The sequence below is a fragment of the Oculina patagonica genome, chromosome 8, assembly GCF_052425735.1.
Source record: "Oculina patagonica isolate OP01 chromosome 8, crgOcupat, whole genome shotgun sequence".
NCBI classification, from domain to species: Eukaryota; Metazoa; Cnidaria; class Anthozoa; order Scleractinia; family Oculinidae; genus Oculina; species Oculina patagonica.
This window is the reverse complement of record NC_135765.1, coordinates 31,435,545-31,453,394: the sequence shown is the minus strand read 5'-3', so window position 1 is coordinate 31,453,394 and position 17,850 is coordinate 31,435,545. Positions and strand designations below refer to the sequence as shown.

Genomic DNA, 17,850 nt, shown 5'->3' with positions numbered 1-17,850 from the left:
CTCATTCATCATTCACGTCCCCACAGCCGCTTGTCCCTCTTAGCCTGGGGCACGAGGAACAAGTGGCTCTGGGGACACAGAATTTGATTGGCTAGATTTTTAACAAGGGTAATTTAAATCTAGCCAAGGGATTTTAAACCGGTTGATTTGATTTGTCAATTTGAGGTTCTAGCCTATTAAATCATGTGTCCCCAGAGCCACTTGTTCCTCGTCCCCAGGCACTGCCGGCTAAGGACAAGCGGCTCTGGGAACGAGAATGGAACCGTATTAGCCCAGTATTTTTGTAACACAGAGCTAGGATATCGGACTCGAAAAGCGATACAAACAATCACAAATAACTTTAAAATAACTCTTTATTTTATTTATATTTGAAGCTGACAATATGGCGATTTATGAAAAATTGTTCTTATCACTCGACTGTCTCTATCTTAGGTAATCATTACTGACATAGCTTTACAACTTAATACCAAGAATCCCGGTTTTTGTAAAACAGCCAAATTCACCCTAGCTTTTTGCAAAGGTTTAGTTCAAGTAATCACATGAGTCTACGAAAAACGCTTCCCTTAAAAATTAGGGCAAATATACATATTAAAATCTTCTCTGCGAATATAAAACTAGCAAATATGTTTTACTTCTTATTTACACATCATGTTTACAAATATTAAAGCGATAATAATTTTGTTACCGTTTTTCTTAACAGTTCTCAACTTTCAGCTTATGATAGCGAAATGACTGGTATATGATATATTTAATAATCAATAATGATTATTTATTAATTAATGATTTATAGCTTAACCCTAAATTACATTACCATTGGCAAGTTAAGCTAATCATTACTGTTTTATAAAAATTATACACGGGAATTTAAGCGATGTAGTCACAATCTCATAAACAACAAGTCAAATCAGAAGCACAAAGCCAAAGTATGTACTTCTGGTCAGGTTTATCTTGAAGTTAAAAACAAAATTTTTCACTTGATACAAATAACAAAGCAATATAATGGTTAACAAAACCTCACACTTCTCGATAAAAGTCGATACTCCGATATAAACTTAAATAAATGATATACCCATTAAACTAAACCCTGCAATGTTGACTTAAACTAAAAACATTAAAAGCGAGCACCACTTCACGCGAGATACGAAATTCCAGTTTTCTTTGGGTATGCATCCTGGCTAGCTGACGCGAAACACTCGGAGATTTCGCTAGACCTCGCGCCATTTTCCTATTGGTTAGATGGAAATCGAAAACTAATCGGGTATTTCTACGAGTATTTCACGAAGGTGGTACTCAGTCACGAAAGATACAACAGGTGAATAAACGGAGAAAATATAAGTTTAACTATGATGTGAAGTATCACTTTTCCTATTGAAGCAAATTTAAGGTAAAATGAAGGAAACGGAGTTAGCAGATAAATAGAACTGAATCGAAACTAACATAAATATCAGAATAACACAAATACAACTTAAATTTAATATTTAAATAATCAAGTAACATTATCCACAAGTACTGATATACGATTGCAAACTCCAACTAAGCAATCGTCAATGAGCAATAGAAAGAAATAATGAAGCGAGAATTCAAAAGAATCACTGAACGTTTGATTATTTCGGCATAATTATACGCAGATAATTAGCGAAAAATGAAACAGAACCGCTTTGTAACGTGAACAATTACTAAAAACATTAACTCTTACGTGTGTTGCATCATACCGTTCAAATCCGCAAACGCGTTTTGGCCGTCTTTCAACCTTAAGAGTCTTCATTCTCTTTGACCAGCCGTTGTGAAACGAGTGACCCTGGAAAGTTCTGATTGGAAGTTTGTAATAGCGGACTTTCGGTTGAATTGCGCATGCCTAGTTTTTAAAAGCCTGGACCAAGGTGCTTTACTCCCGGCCAGTTTTACTGTTTTTAACACCAATCAGAATCGATTCTGCAACGGAACTCTCGAAAGTCGCTCGTTTCGTCAAGCTTGCACAGTAAGGAGCGAAGACTCCAGTTAAAAGGTTGCGTTAATTTTACCGCAATTGATTGGCCAAAAAATGGCAAGGCAACGGAAAGACACGTTTCAATGAAACATTTTTGTAAACATCTGGACGTGTTTACTTACGGATACACTGAAATCGTTTCTTTTGCTTGAAAATTATTTCGCTCTATTTTAACGACAGCACCTGTAACTCGGTTCACTGAAGGGCGCTTTCCATAAGTCAGAACTGGCCGGCTGGTCCAGTGGTTTTGAATGTGAAATGGGCCTTTTCCACGAGATTTTCCCACAAATCCATCACAAAGGTGTATAATATACAGGACTGACAAATCTGACTAACAACGGAATTCTGTTCTTGAATATGCCGGTCTGGCTGGCCAGTTCTTTCTAATGGAAAGTGCCCTTAGTTTCACCAAGTTTAATTCACGGACCTTGAACTACAACAGAGGAAAAACCTCGAGATATACGCCTAATTGCGATCAACCCTTCGGGTCCGCGTGGCGTCACAAATGCATGTGCATTGATCTTTTTATGCGGCTGCTTTCTCAGCTTAAAACAAAGCACTCCTTAGGAAGCCACGTTAGAGATCCCATGATCGATAAACTTGACTCCCACTGGCTTTAACGTCCTGCAGCTTCTTATTCGTCTTGTATTCTGTCATCAACTTTGAACACCGTTGATCTTTCTCTGCGTCACTTAACCGATCAACTTTGTACTTCGTTGGAGACACGTCAGGAGAATATCTAAGTAGATCAGAATTTGAGAGTTTATCCATATCTTTCAGGCTTTCTCTGCTGGAATCACTTCCTTCTAAGTTCACACCCATTTCTTGTTGCATTGTCATAAGATCTTCGTAGACCTGAGGATTGTACGAAGTCCCTTCTGTATCTAATTCGTCCATTTCGCTTGAGGAGGGATCTAACTCGTAAGGATCGTCTAATGGTGAAAATCTTGTACCTTTCAACCGCATTTGCGCATGAGCTTTCGAGAAATCCTCCGGTCTTATACGATCGGGGTTGTCGTAGCTATCTCGGGAGGAAGCGTAACCACTCGACGCGCGGTCGGTGGATGTTCGGGTGCTCGACAGCGACGATCGTTTGGACGAGTATTCCCGAGGCGATTCAATGCTGTTTGTCTCGCTTGATGATACAATCACTGAGCAGATCCCGCTTGATGCGTTGGACGAAGATCTAGAGACACGATGTCTCTCTTGAAAGAAAGGATCACATATTTTGAGCTGATCCATCGAGTCTGCTCGATCCACGGGATTTAAGTTCAAGTTCGTGACAGATTGAGGCTTTTTGTCTTTGTAAACAGCCGGCGAAGGTTTCTTCGATCTGTCACGAGTCCCCGATCTTCCCTGCTCGTCGGAAGACGATTCAGAATCGACTGATTTCAGTTTCGTAACTGCGCGTGGAAGTGCTGCTGCGCCCGTATGACGTGGAAGGGTCCCATTTGTGGTATTACTCGGCTGGCTTTTGTAAAGTTTTCGGGCAATCTCCCGGTCACTTTCCGTTTCCGAAAGCGACACCATTGAAATTGCCGGTGAAACGGTGTTGTCCGAGTCTGTATCGATTGGAGCCGAATTTCTGTCCTTCTTCGCGTGCTTATCATAAGGTTTACATTCATCCTTCTTCATGTGTTTATCATAAGGTTTACCATGTAACGATGCTTCGTTCCAACCTTTTAGCTGTTCAGAAAAGGAAAGTCTTTGAGAATCTGCTCTATCAAGATGGAGGTATGACGAAGATTCTGCTTCGGGAACTTTCCTTCCTAGAGACGATGTACCATTGACCACCCGTCCTTGATGCGCCGGTGATTTCAACCCTTCGTCCGATTCCTCCTCTTCGTCGCATGTACATCGGAGCTTCGGGTCGGAATCCTGCTCCGAAATGGGCCGAAGTTTGCCTTCGTACACTGAATGAGGTCGGTGACGCCTGCCTTTTCGCGCTCGGGTTGCCGAGTCCCCCGAATCTGAATCAGAGCCTCTCCCATCACTGTTGTTGTTTGTATCCTGGCGTCTTGTAAACACCGCCGGCGACGAACAATGATGAGGCTGTCTTCGCCCAAGCGTCGCGGCACTTCGAGGGTCATCCCGATCTCGCGGGATTTCCTCTTGTATGGGAGTAAACCGCGGGTTACGGAACAGATTGGCATCTCGTCTGTCTGGAAGACTGTTGTTGGAGCCAAATCTCTGTGCAACATAAGGCCTAAATCCGGGAGGAGACTTGTGAATGGAATCCCGCGACCCGACATCGCTGGGTGGCTTGCAGAATTGATCGTACGAATCCCGTACCTCGCGGGATGCGGGTTTAGATAAAGTACAGTCGTACCAGGCAGACTGGCCGTCCCGAGACTCCAAATCACCAAAGAAATGAACTTTTTCGTCGTCGGGATCCTCGGATGAATTTACGGGTGATCGCGGAGGCGATACCTCCGTGACCAATTTCGCGTAACGCAACATGTCGCCGCTGTATCGTCCGTCGTGACCTGTTAAAAACAGGTCTTCCTCTCGTTTCATCTTCGCAAATTTCTCATCTTCGCCTTCATCGTAGTCATCGGGAATGAATCGGACAGCTTCGGGACGCAGCTTGATTTCAGCGTCAAGGAAATCTTCGTCTGATTCTTCTGGTTCATAGGCCTCCGTCGTGCTACAGAAAGAGAAGAATATTAAAAGTTGTGTAGCGTAAAATGTGTGATATACAACTTGCAACATTTGTTAAAGACCTTGCCTCGCTTTTGAAAGTCATTTTCCCGGAAGACACTTCACAATTGACAGTGTTTGTAATAGTATCCGATGACAAATTTTTCCGCCAAAATCTAGTTTCCTAACAACCGCTTACATTTCTTCTAGCAACAGTCGTAAGCTAAGTGGGTATTACGTTGTTCATTTTATACAAGCTCATTTAGCAAAATCTTTTTCCAGCTATCTTAGGTCCCCGAGAGATAACCCGTTAGCAAATTACAGTTTGGTGGACTCTCATACATATGCTGTAATTTTTTTTTGAAATGGCTTCCCACAAACCGTGGCAAAGGCTTTATTAAGGTAATGGTTTCTGGCAAGTTTTAATGATTGCTAAGATTGACACTTCAGATTTATGGAAACGAATTAGGCCAAACCAGCTTTTAAAATATCAAATACATCCGTCGTATGCAAAATCCTTTTACTTATGCAAACACGCATAAAAATTATAAAAATAAAGGAAATAATTAATTTACAATAAGTAAATTGAGCCCGATTATACAACGATTAGAGAAGAAGCACCGGCAAATTGGCTGCTTCGTATTTCTGTATTATAGTTATTATTACTGCACCATAGAAATACGTTCAAAATTTTCCTATTCTCGAAATATTTAGTATGCCATTCGGTTTCTCATAGTATATACAAAATGTTGATATTGCCTCTTTCATTTCGACTGTCACAATAAAAAAAAAGTAAAACAAGCCATGAATCATTTAGTATTTGTGCTGCGAAAGAGCGAAAAAACTACAAAACATATATAAGCGAAGCTACAAAAAGACCGCTTTAAATTTGCTTTCTATGGAAGGACATGTACCTAATTCATATATGTTCGACCAAACAGGTTTTTTTTTTTTTTTAATTTGATGCATATCCAACACTTGAATAAATTTCAATAAATCTATAGGAAGTGCCATTAACTAAACACTGAAAAAAAAATACACAGTGCAAGAGTTTCTATAAAGCAAGTTCCAATTAGCCGGTATATATTGTCGATAAATATATCAGTGAGGCTAGGACGTAATTTTAAGCAATGCGAGAAATAACATTGCGCGCAGGTTTTTTTTTTTGAAACATTAGTACGTAATTTCACTGCTAGACGTTAAATAACAAATAAAAGGCAATCTTCTGCTGTGATGGGATATCAAAGAAAGAAATCCCCCGGTGACTAATTTGTGAATTGCCGGTAAACATGACTCCTGCTTAGTGCTATCAGTTGACTCAAATAGAAACTGATTAGGTCAGTCACCGACTAAGAGTGTTTAAAGAAATGTAAGTCCTTTTAAATATTAAGATTTCATCCATCTCGAATATAAAGAAATAAAAATATGGAAAATATGAAAATAATTTAAACCAGAAATACACCTAAAATTTAATAGTCTCCAAATTTAAAAGACCAAAAATTTGTACTCAGAAGCAAACAATTAAAAAAGGTGCATAAATCATTAACTAAAGCGAGAACATTTACCAGACTGAAAAGTGAGAATCAACTGAGTCACAAGTTGATAAGTTACCTCCATAAAGTTCCCATAACGACTTTGACAGCACGTCAGAAATGCATGTGTTCATGAACTGAATATCAGAAATTATGCTCCTAATCGAAGATGAAACCTATACTTCCAGAAAAATTTCACTTCCAAAACTATAATTGTCCTTTGACTCAAATTCGTAATTTTTGTTTTACAGAGCCTTGCATCGCGGCAGCTACATAATTCCAAATTTGTCGTCGCGGTTTTAAAAGTCAAATTACTAGTCTCGTCTTGGAAGCCAACCAAACTATCATCTGAATGGCACCTGTCAATATTTTGAGGACAAGCCAAGGAACTCAAATGACTTTCTCATCAGCATAAATTATAAAAAACGCTTAGATAGATAACAAAGCGAAAATAGAGAAAGAAGTATCGTTACAGACTCCAGTTGAAACACAAACACTGATAAATAATGTACAAATTGCAGGAAAGCATTAACAGAGATCTAGACTTTGTTTAGAAACGGAAAAATTTTCCGTGCAAGTTTAAGTATATTTATCAGGTATTGTCACTGCATTGAGTTGTTATATGGCTTGCGATGTGACAATCAAGATCTGTTCCTTGACTTTATATAAAAGAGATTCGTTCCACTTAAGTTTTGTTTATACTTATCTCCAACAATAAATTGAACTCGTGTTTGATGTTACTACGTTTTATTGCAATTGTTGATAAAAGCGTAGATACGTCCAAAACAATCCGAAGTGCTTGAATGGCCGGCTTAAAATTGGACCTCGCTTCTAGGCATGCAGTCGTTCTGATTACATCAGAGACTGGTGCGAATTTGTTGGACATAAATTTGCACTTTGACGAAAAGGGTAAAAAATACTGGTCGGCTTCAACATCGTACTCGTGAGGTAATAAGTTTATATTTTATCAAATAAATATTGTACAGAACAACAGACTTTAACAGAGAGAGAATCGCAAATATGCATGAAGATTTCTCCAGTAATTTTTCTGTTTCCATCGATCTTTACAATAAAGCATTTTTTCTTTGAAGACTTGAAAACATGCAAATAATAAAGTAATTCACTATTTAAGGTCGCGAAAAAACCCCCAGGACCCTTGCAGTCATGATGTATGTATTTATTTAAAGAGTATGCAAGAACAGCGACGACTAAAGCCGAAAACAAACGAAATATTCATGATAATTTTTTCTTATAATTAAATTACAGTTCTTTGTACAAGTAATTACGCGCTATTGTTCTTAGCATTGTGTTCCGTGCGCTGGAACAAAGCGAATTATCATAATTATATTCACAGCTTTAAACTGATAGCACGTGTTGTTGTAAACATTGACTCGGAAGGTCTTCGGAAGCCACAAAACCTGCAATTTTGTGTCCAAGTTTTCTCCGCCGGCAAAGACTTTCAGGAGTTGATTTTCGAGAAACATAAACTTGGTGTATTCGTCTGTGTTCTGACAAGAGCGGATTTTGAAATTTCCTTCTCAAAATGAAGGTAGCACGTTTCAAAGTTTAGATTTCACATTTATACTCTCTTTAAAGCCATAAACTCTAAGCAGTTTTTGAAATCGAAAATTTCGCTCTTGTCAGAACACAAAAGAGGTTATGCTTTATCACTAGGTTATATAATCATTTAATTCGGTGTGCTGTTCTAACTGAAAACTTGGACACAAAATCGCATTATCTGTAGTTAAACTTTTAAGAGCCTGTTACATTACAGTAAACGGTCATCTCTCAGTAAAAGGACAATCATGATGTAACTCCATCATCCCCTAATATCCTTGATAAATTTAAGAGGAATCGATGTTCAAAATTAAACGAATTAAAGCTTTTCAAGATAGCACCCCGTCAGGAAATTTGGCTTATGAATTTATTAATGAGCAAGGGTCCCGCGCGACCTTTATTAGCCAAACAGAGCAGGGCCTCGTTTCATGTGACTAAAACACAAACAGCGCATGTATTACACGTTTCTCGTCCCAGGCCCGTTCTGTCGGCCAGAACTTAGCAAATCAGACGGTTGAATTCTTCTCTCTCTTTGCGGCAGTTTTTGTTAGCCTAACCCCCTTCGTACCTTATTGCGGGTCCAAGAGAGGCCCGCAACCCTAATCTTGACAGTGACCAGCGGATTGCGTATTACGCGTGCGCGCCACGTTTATAAAGGCTATCTGCGAACCGGAAGTTGAAAATTTTGTTCTTCCACTAAGAACGATCGGAATGCAAAAAATGTGTCAAAATCACGACAGTTTGTCGTAACACCGGAAGAGAAAAATCTTGTCTCCAAGAGCGATAAGAATGCGAAAAATCAACAGTTTGTGACATTAGATCGAGGCTTCTGTCTTGCAGACATTACGTTTTGCAGACGCGTACGTTGTTTTATAGGTGTTGCTTTTGAGAAGATCAGCTGTGATTGTATCACAGATAAACTACGGCAAAGCGAATGATTCCAACAACGGTTATTCTCGCGAAATTCCTTATAACACTGACAACAAAGCGAGTTTGCCGACGGAGGAAAATCACATCTCAATTCACACCGCGTGCTCGACTACACTTCGCAAAACTGTCAATCAAAAAAACAGCTCTGATTGGTTCGCGGCAATAGGAAACGATAAAAAACATTCGACGCGTTACTCGACCTGACTCGGAATAATTTTCTTTTGTCCAATGATTTATCGACACTGGCTGAAACACTTCCCTCCCAGTATCTTCTCTTAACTGCATCGAGGCCCGCACTTTCTAACCTGTGGTTACCACTAGTTTATTATAATAAAATACAAACAGTTGGAGGAAACCTACCCATCAGGAAGAGTGAAGTGAACTTTCTTGTCTCCAGACTTGCTGACTTCTAAAAAAAGAAAATATAATTTGGATTAAACACTCTTGAACTCTTGGACAATTTAGCTGAGGCGATCTTTGAATCTTAGTGTCAAAAACAGTGTTGAGCTTGGAAGAGATTATAGAAAACACCGTTTCTAGTCGAGAAAGTCTTAAGACAATTTGTAATATTATCATATCGATTTATCGTTTTTGACCAATCTGGTCATAAAGCAAGTTGGGACGGAAGGCGGAGAAAGATGACAAAGTTTTCAAAAACTTTTCCCACTATTCTCACTGCATACATAATTAGCCCGTCACGCGGGAATGGCTTAAGTTCGTTAAATTCCGGTGTGTTGTACCTGCGCGCTAGTAGCATGATGCGTTGTGACCTTCGCTTCAAATATCACAGTTTCAGTCACCTCGTGGCCAGTTTAACGGAGTTCGGTGAAGTGACTGTAAAAGTTTCGCCCCTCCCACCTCCCCTGGTGGCGGTCGATCACTGCTGTATCCTACATTCTACACGCCAATTGCCCTGGCAGTCGCGGGTATCCTCCCATAACTTAGCCTCCCGTGTCAGGGCAATTGTATTCAGTGAGAATGTTTTACTAACAACGGTACGACACGTTTCACTAAGAGGGGTAGGGTGGCGGGGTTGTGGCCAACTGTACTTTGTTTTACTTTTTCTCAAAATAAGGTTTAAAAATCCTACTCACTGTATCTCTTGGATTTCTTCTGAATGAAGCAGAAACAAACCAAGCCAAGGATGAAAATACCGACAATGGCTCCCAGAACGCCAGCTATAATTGGAACGACGTCACCTTTGCTCGAACGCTGCCCAAGAACAGGTGAACCTGACACAGGAGAAAAACCCAACAAAGAGTCAGCAAAAGCGTGAATGAGAGTCAATGAAAATTAAAGGAGCTACGTCACGGGGGATTTAGCAGATTTTTGGTCTAAATTGTTCTGAAATTAGTGGTAGACAACTTAAACCATGAAAAACATTATCTTTGAACATCAAAAGGACGATATAACCATAATTTGCGGATAGAAATCAAGCTACGACTATCGATTTTTGAAGGCGCGCAGAAACAACTTGAAAAGTTAAGCCTGGTCAAGCCTTAACTTTTCGAGCAATCCATTTTCATCCGAACCATCCGCAGCCAAAGACGCTCGTTAACAATTTCAGTGCTCTAATATAGCCATTTTAATCAAAAATGGACTATTATTTAAAAGGTTTCCTGCGACACAAATAAAAATTTTGCTGTTCAAAAATCTGAGGTCTGTTACTATGCGTTAATCCGCTACCTATGAGTATGGCTCGGGAGGAGCTCTTACCAGAAAGTGGAGTAGCAAGAATTGGTTGTCTACTGGAAGAGCTTGTTGTCTTACGGACTAAACTGAATAACGGCCGGGCAAAAAAACTGAAAAAAAACAAACAAACAAAACTCACCAAGTTTATAAGTCTTCGACACATAAGCAGCATCGCTGAACTTGTTGTCGCCATAAGCAAAAACCCGGAAGTCATACGTCTTGTCCGCTTCTATCTTTACGGCTTCAAATAAGTACACTCTGCGTTGCGCTGGGACATCAGCATCCGCCATATGCCAAGTGGTGGACTTATTTCCCTCTCTGTACTCCACGACAAATTTCTGCACTTCCGGTCGGCCGGGGACAGCGGTATGAGACCACGTGATGTAGTAACCATCTTTGGTGATGTTTACTATGACGTCTTGCGGGGCTAAAGGTTTACCTGGTAGACATAAGAGACATACCAATCGTGTTTATCCTCGAAATATAACAAAAGACAAAAGCATAATCGTTAAAGCTAAGGCCAAAACTGTTAATTTATGTTAGTTTACAATGCCCAAATTATCATCGGCTTCCTTTCTTGCAGACGTTGGCCATACTCATTGAAAAAACATTCCTAATGAGTTCCGGCCATTTTTTGGGTGCAGTTCTACAAAATCTAACTTTTTCTCTTGGATTTACTGTGATTAAAATATTTCTTAAAATTTCTCAAAATCACGCTTAAAAACGTTTGTCGTACTACGTTTGTCGAGTTTTCTTATTTTTTTTAACCAGGCGGTTCTAACTTTTCTGTAAGCCAGAAAAATATTGGTGTGTAACAGAGTTTTGACATCTTTATGTTGGTTTTGCCATTTCTCGACCAATCAAAAACCAAAGAAGTCACGTGCCGGCAAATTGCACGTGCGGTTGTTTGGCTTCTGATTGGCTTAGAAGTTTGGAAAACCAACAAAAAGATGGCGAGCCGTCAGCGAGTAGCAGCAGTACAATATGTTTTTCACTTTAAAGGGGTTAATGATACGCATTTTAATGTCAATTTTTCATATACAGAATCTTATCAGCTTTCTCCACTTACCTGGTTTATCGGGAGATCGATTTATAACTGGTGGAACTCCTTTCGCTTCAACAATGTCACTGAAATGTCCAGCTCCCTCTCTGTTGATGCCTCTGATGCTGAAATAATAGGATTTTTCCGGCTGGAGGTCTGGGATATTGTATGACGTCATACTGGCTGGGAGAAGAGTCGACTTGTACCATTCATAGTCGTTAGCTGTGGCAAGACGGTACCAGACTTCCAGCTGCTGGGGATAGCCTCCATCGTACCCAGGCCTCCATTTTACCACTGCCGTTGCACCGTTGAAGTGAACGCTTGTAATTGTGGGTTTGCTTGGAGTAGCTGCAAAATAACATTACAAAAGTTATGAACATTTTATGAAATCATTTCAATGGTCTGTAAGACGGTAAAGACTATTGAAAAATGGGGTCGATTTGGAAATCGTTTTTTTTTTTGGCAAAACGCTTGACCATAAAAACAGAGCTCAATCCAAATAAACCCCCCCCCCCCCCCCCCCCCCCCTCTCCATGATAAATACAAAAGAAAAATGGCTGTAGACAATTCAACTTACCTATTACAGCAATGGTCGTGGAATGCTTAGCTTGTCCGTCATCTGAGGCAGCAATACACGTGTAAACGCCATAATCATCTTTTTGTATACCCTTTATCACCAACTTTCCGCCCTGTGTGACCGTTCGGCCTTCTGGGAAAGGCACTCCTTCGCGTTCCCATGAAAGCTTAGGAGGCGACTCCGAGGTAGCTTCACAGACCAGTGTGACGTCATCACCCACTCTTAGTGTCATAATACTTGGTGGGGCAACGATGAACTTTGGAACAACTGAGAAGAATACAGACAGTAAGTAAATTACTGAGCCCATAGTGCTGGGACAGCGGGGATTAAATGTATGCAATATAAGTTACTGCCAAGTAGAGCGGTTTTCACTTGAGTGTCGAAAGTAATTAGCGTTTGCGTTGGTTTTGCCTTACTTCGGTTATTGATTGGTTTAAAAATCTCGCGCCACTTTTTCAGCCGATCTGAACTAAAAGCAAAACCGATCGTGACTCGCTCGCGCAGGTTTTCCGCGCTTCGTGCCAGCTACATGTATTTGCTTTAAGTTTTGATTGGTTCACTGGATTGTCTGTGTCCTATCTGATTGGCCAGAGTAATTACTTTGCTTTTGGTTTTACGACACTCAATTGAAAATTGCTCTAAAGCCATTATAAATGGTTTATTACCTTTCAAAACAAGCTTTGTTATTTTTGTCACTCCCGCGCCAACTTTGTTGTAAGGAGTACACGCGTATTCTCCGGCATCTGTACGTCGAACGTCTTGTATCAGCAGGGCTCCTTTCTCCAGCACCTCAAATCTTGGAACAGATCGCAGGCTTGCACCGTGTCGCGTCCAGTTTGTGAAGTGGGTGGACGGATTCCCTACGGAAACACACGGCAACCGGGCGTCCGACCCCTCCGGAACTGCTACGGTATCCGGCATATTCTCAATCTTGGGGGGATCTGAGTTAAGAGGGGATAAACAGTTTAGATACCTTATATTTAACAATTCTACAACCCAAGGGTTATCAGAGTTACGATCGAATAGACAGAACAGCTTTAGGTGAGGGTAAACGTGAACTTGATTGAAATTTTAGAGGTTTTAAAAAGGGGTAAAAATAAAATTTTGAAACACCACCAGTCAGTTGACCCCCATGCAAGAGCACTCCAGTTTGTCAGGGGGACTGTTTTGGTGTCCATCTACTCATTTAAACTTCAAATTCTAATTTTAAAATCACATTAAATCCTAAATATTTTTTTATTTCTCTAAATTTTACTAACCCGTTGAAGAAAACGAACTCCTCCTAAACAACCCCAAAAATCACCCAAAAATTTACAAAACACCGCAAAACATAGATTCCTGTAATGAGCACACAGTTTTTGGATTGCATGAAACGCATTTAACCCAAGTTAAACTGTGGATAAACGACCTTCAGGTGCACCCCCTCCCCCCCCCCCCCCCCCTTACATCTATCACACGGCAAATATATCGACAATAGTGAATATCTCAATATCTCAAGTAAGCAGAGATAAAATACTGGAAATACTCTGTACATCTAATATCCGGCATATCGGCAATCGTAGGCGAATCTGGGCTAAGAAGAAATAAACAACTTACATTGAACATCCAACAGGATTTTAGTTCCAGGGTAGGTTACCAGGCCATTTGAGTCAAATGTTTTCGCGGTGCACTGGTACACACCGGAGTCAGTCCTGAGAGTAGCCTTGATAAACAGAGCACCGGACGCAATAATAGTGGCCCGAGCATCGGTCGTCGCATCGCTACCGTCTTTAGTCCAACTATAAATCACATTCTCACTCGGAAGGTTTGTATCGCTCAAGCAATCCAGCACGGCAGGGTATTTTTCCACCACTGTTTTCCGACGAGATGGCAAACCAACTTTTCCTGAAACACAAATATTGAAGAAAACGTTCAAGGGTCGCAAGACTTGGTGTAGTAGAGGGTGAAAATGTGCCTTTCTTTAATGAGGTATGTGTTTGATATGTGCTCGTGGAAGAATACACTTAACACTAAGTTTTATGAAGACCTAAGTTTAGTGCATGTAAGGTAGAGGTATTGAATGGTGTGTTTATACAAAAAACAACAATATTAAAGTACTTTAGCGTGTAGTCACAATGAAAATAAAAAATATATGACTTGCGTTTTTGTGTCGCGTGCCAAGGAGTGAAGTATGTTGCATTTTAATCCGCAAAAACATAAGGCTTATCAGAGCGCAAAGAAAAGTCCTACAATCACTGCAAGCTGTTGTTTACCGCCTAAAAACTCAAATAGCAGTCGCTTGAAAAAAAAAAAAAAAAAAAAATTGCTACCAGTTTAGCGAACGAAATGAAGCTTTGCAAATCTGCTTTCAGCAAGAATATGTACAATTGTAAAAACAGTGAAATAAATCACAGAATACATAACTAACAATAATCTCGTGCACGCGACCTTTCACATAAAACGAAATAATAAAGTTCTTGACATAAAACAGAACGTTTCCTACAAGAAAGCTCCTGGAAACGAAATAAAAACATAGTTGACTTTTACTGAATATATGGAGCAAACTGGCCACTTGACTTGCAGTCTGCACTTGTCTTGAAGACTGATTTGGTAAATATAATTATACGTTAGACTAAAACAGTATGGGTCTTTGACTCAATCAAATTTCCGAGGTGGGCACATGAATATGATAGCCTATGAACTAACAACACTCATAAATAACAATCGTTTCGTTCAGAAACCCACAAGGAACATTCCTATGCAAATTTGAAATATGTTGCATTTCTTCGAAACAACAGTTTAAGGACCAGAGAAGACGGTGGAAATTCCGGCTGCGGTGGTCCCATGATTTTTGGATAAATTGAACTCTTTTGTACAGTAATGAAAGGATAATCTGGAACTTCTTGGTAAACAAGTGTGACTGCTTCGTTTTAACACAATGGGTGGATATCTCAACAGGCGAAACACATCTCTTCAAGGCGATCGACTAAACTGCTCAGAGCGATGAATGAGGAAAAATTACACGTGTTTATACAGTAGACATTGTCACTATACCTTGAGCTAAACTTGCTGTACTTGCGACTGCCACGATTAAGAGAAATTTCAACATCCTAAAAGTCTGTTCCGTTCGCTTTGTCAACGGCCACACTCCCAACAATACCATGCATTAGTATTTTACAGCGTTCTCTTCACCATATGCGTAAAAAATTATTAAAGTTTCCTTCACACAACAGAGCTCTTTCCATGCACGATGCTATTTTAAGAAGACCCGCGTATCAAGTAACGTAACAGTATACTGAAAATGCCTTTGTCTAACCAGTGCAAATGTCAACAATTCTCTACAAATCTGTTCTAAACCTCTTTGATAAGCCAATGACAAATCGCTCGTTAAGAATATTTATCACCGCAAAAAGTCATTTAGGTCATCCACTTAGGCTCCAAGGATTGTATTCACAATATCAAAGTTTGCTTATTGGGCGCTTCTAAGAGTAGGACACTTTCTATCAAGCTAAAGCGCTTCCGGTGACGTTTTAAGAATCTCCGGATCCGGAAAAGGCCAAGTGTGACGTAGGTGGGCCATTTCGGAAGGATCCGGGAAAAATGTAAACCCAGCCCTAACGAAACCATAGTGGTGTGAACTCTAGACTGATATTTGGAGAAAAAGCATCAAACATATTGCAAAGGAACCAAAGTAATGTTTGCAAGGGACTCTTAATATCAACAAAGTTGTTTATAACTTGCAGAATATGCTAATACGTTCAATATTCCCTGTTACCTTGGAGACCACAGGCTCAAAACATAAAAACAGCAAGCGGTTGCTTAGTCGATATAATAGAAATTTTATGAACTCTAACTTAGTGACAGAAAGTTGTTTCGTAAAAGAATTTTAAGCATGATAAATCAATCTAGATGTTTGCAGATTTTAGAGGAATTTAAGTGAACTTAAAAAAATTGAGCCTGGTGTTATTTCAATTGCCCATATTTTAGCCATTACCATCCTTTGGCAATAAATCTTCACTGTCTAATGATCGAGTTCCTGACATTTTCAAGTACTAAATCAAACTATTATTGTCTGCCGGATTTCCTATACTAAAACTGTCTTGGTCGAATTAGCTCTGTCTGTGGTTTCTAAAATAGGTTGATTTTTTTACAAGAGAGGTTTATCAGCCTTCAGCCCAACTTTCAATCTGGATGGCCAGGGTTTTTCTGTTAAGGTTTCCTTCCTTAAGACGACTGCATCGGTGTCAGTGCTAACCAGCTCCATCTGCCTGGGATTAAAATCAGAGTTTCCCTCTCCTATGTGAATTATTGTCTCAAAGACTAGCCTGTGTACAGCCGTCCCGCTCCCCTAAAAAAATCGGGTTCCCTCCCCCGATTTTTTTGAGGGGAGCGGGACAGCTGTACACAGGCTACTCAAAGACTGGCAAGGGCTCTTGAGGCGGGTTGGCTAGCCTTTAGATCGCCGTCTCGTTGGGTATCTGGAGCTTTTGCTTGAAAGTGTGAGTCATTTTCAAGTTTATCTACATTGAAGTCTATTTTTCATTCTCGCCTTCCTAAGTAATCCTCGTTTCTTCAATTGAACCCTCTTCTTCGTTGACTGCCGTTCTACGAGTGATTTTGTATGTTAAGAGTTTTTTAAACTTCTCGTATGCCAAAAACAAATATGGTATCTTGTGAATCAAACATGCCCTCAACATACGACAAAAAAATACAAATTCGTTTGAGCCGCTTCAAAGCTAGACTAATTGACCAATTGTAGACCAATTGAAGCCCATTTTTTGTTCTCGCCTTTGTTAGCAATCCTCGTCATGTTCCTAAATGGGCCCCTTTCGTTCGTTGAGTGCTGTTCTCCTGACGATTTCGTATGTCTAGATTTTTTTAAATTCTCGAATGCTTAAAACGAATATTTTATCTTGTGTATCAAGCATACTCTCAACATACGACAAGAAATAGAACTGAATTGTTACAAGTCAGAAAAACTTTATATAACATATAAAAAGCTCTCTCAAGAATTGGTTTAAGGAAGGGAAGGCGTACGTCCGAAATTCAAAGGTGAATAGTGGCCGACAAATAAAACCAAGAAGGAAGGATGCTATACCATTGATGAATGGATAAATGAAATGGATCTTTAATTATATGTGGTTCCAATTGAAATATTTGAGTTTAAACGCCCCGAATGACCACAATATAGAAAGGGGTGTCAAATGATAGTTACTATAAAATGAGGATGATTGTCTGATGTATGGGCTTAAACAAATTAAAATGCCCTCCTTTCCTTTATACGACACACGTCAAATTGCTTATACAATAAAAACGAAACACCCTTTATCTTTTGGAGTCTAAGACCACCTTTTCATACTATTAGCCGACTTAAGCTTGTTTTTTTGCGGCTAGACTCGAGTCACTCAGCTTATCAGGCTTATAATCCATTTCAATATCATGCAATATTGTACAATTTGGAGTATCCGTAAACAACTACAGCTCCTAGCACTTTGTTTGTGCATTTCCTCTGTTACAAATTAATATCTTGAGGTTTCGTTTAATTAAAGTAAAAACGAGTGACTTGTTCCCTTTATTTAGCGTTGTGCAGGTATGGCAAACTTCTAAGAGACATCGAGAATAATCATTATGATGTTGCTACTTAAGAAATAGTTCTAGCTAGGCAGAATATTGCAACTTGATTATCTAACCAACGTAAAGGTAAAGAAATGAAACAAAACATTCACAGCTTGCAAAAGAAAACACAATCCAAAATAGAAGAAACGAGCAAGTAAAAATAAATGTTAGTTTTCTAAGGCAAAAAGCAAAGAAATGAAAATAAAATTCGCAGCCTAATATCAGTTCAACTCTTGATATTCAGGTTTAGCAGAAGAAGACATCAACACCACGGGAAAGAGTACCGCAACAGCGGGCC

The 17,850-nt window shown here is 39.7% G+C and overlaps 1 protein-coding gene across 5 annotated transcripts in view; it reads right to left on the bottom strand.

The window, feature by feature from the left end:
* Positions 1-335: 335 nt before the first annotated feature.
* Positions 336-17,850, bottom strand: part of LOC144662264 (protein turtle homolog B-like) — a 31,289-nt gene continuing 13,774 nt past the window's right edge. For 4 of the 5 annotated variants that reach the window (XM_078523035.1, XM_078523036.1, XM_078523034.1 and 1 more), the window contains 8 exons: positions 13,554-13,841; positions 12,623-12,898; positions 11,958-12,224; positions 11,408-11,728; positions 10,478-10,777; positions 9,741-9,878; positions 9,007-9,055; positions 336-4,634 (listed from right to left, as the gene is read on the bottom strand). In XM_078523035.1, coding sequence (XP_078379161.1) covers positions 2,564-4,634; positions 9,007-9,055; positions 9,741-9,878; positions 10,478-10,777; positions 11,408-11,728; positions 11,958-12,224; positions 12,623-12,898; positions 13,554-13,841 — 3,710 coding nt within the window. In that variant the 3' untranslated portion in view covers positions 336-2,563. Of the gene's footprint in view, positions 4,635-9,006; positions 9,056-9,740; positions 9,879-10,477; positions 10,778-11,407; positions 11,729-11,957; positions 12,225-12,622; positions 12,899-13,553; positions 13,842-14,990; positions 17,824-17,850 lie in introns of those variants that run through there. The other variant, XM_078523038.1, reaches the window with a different exon arrangement.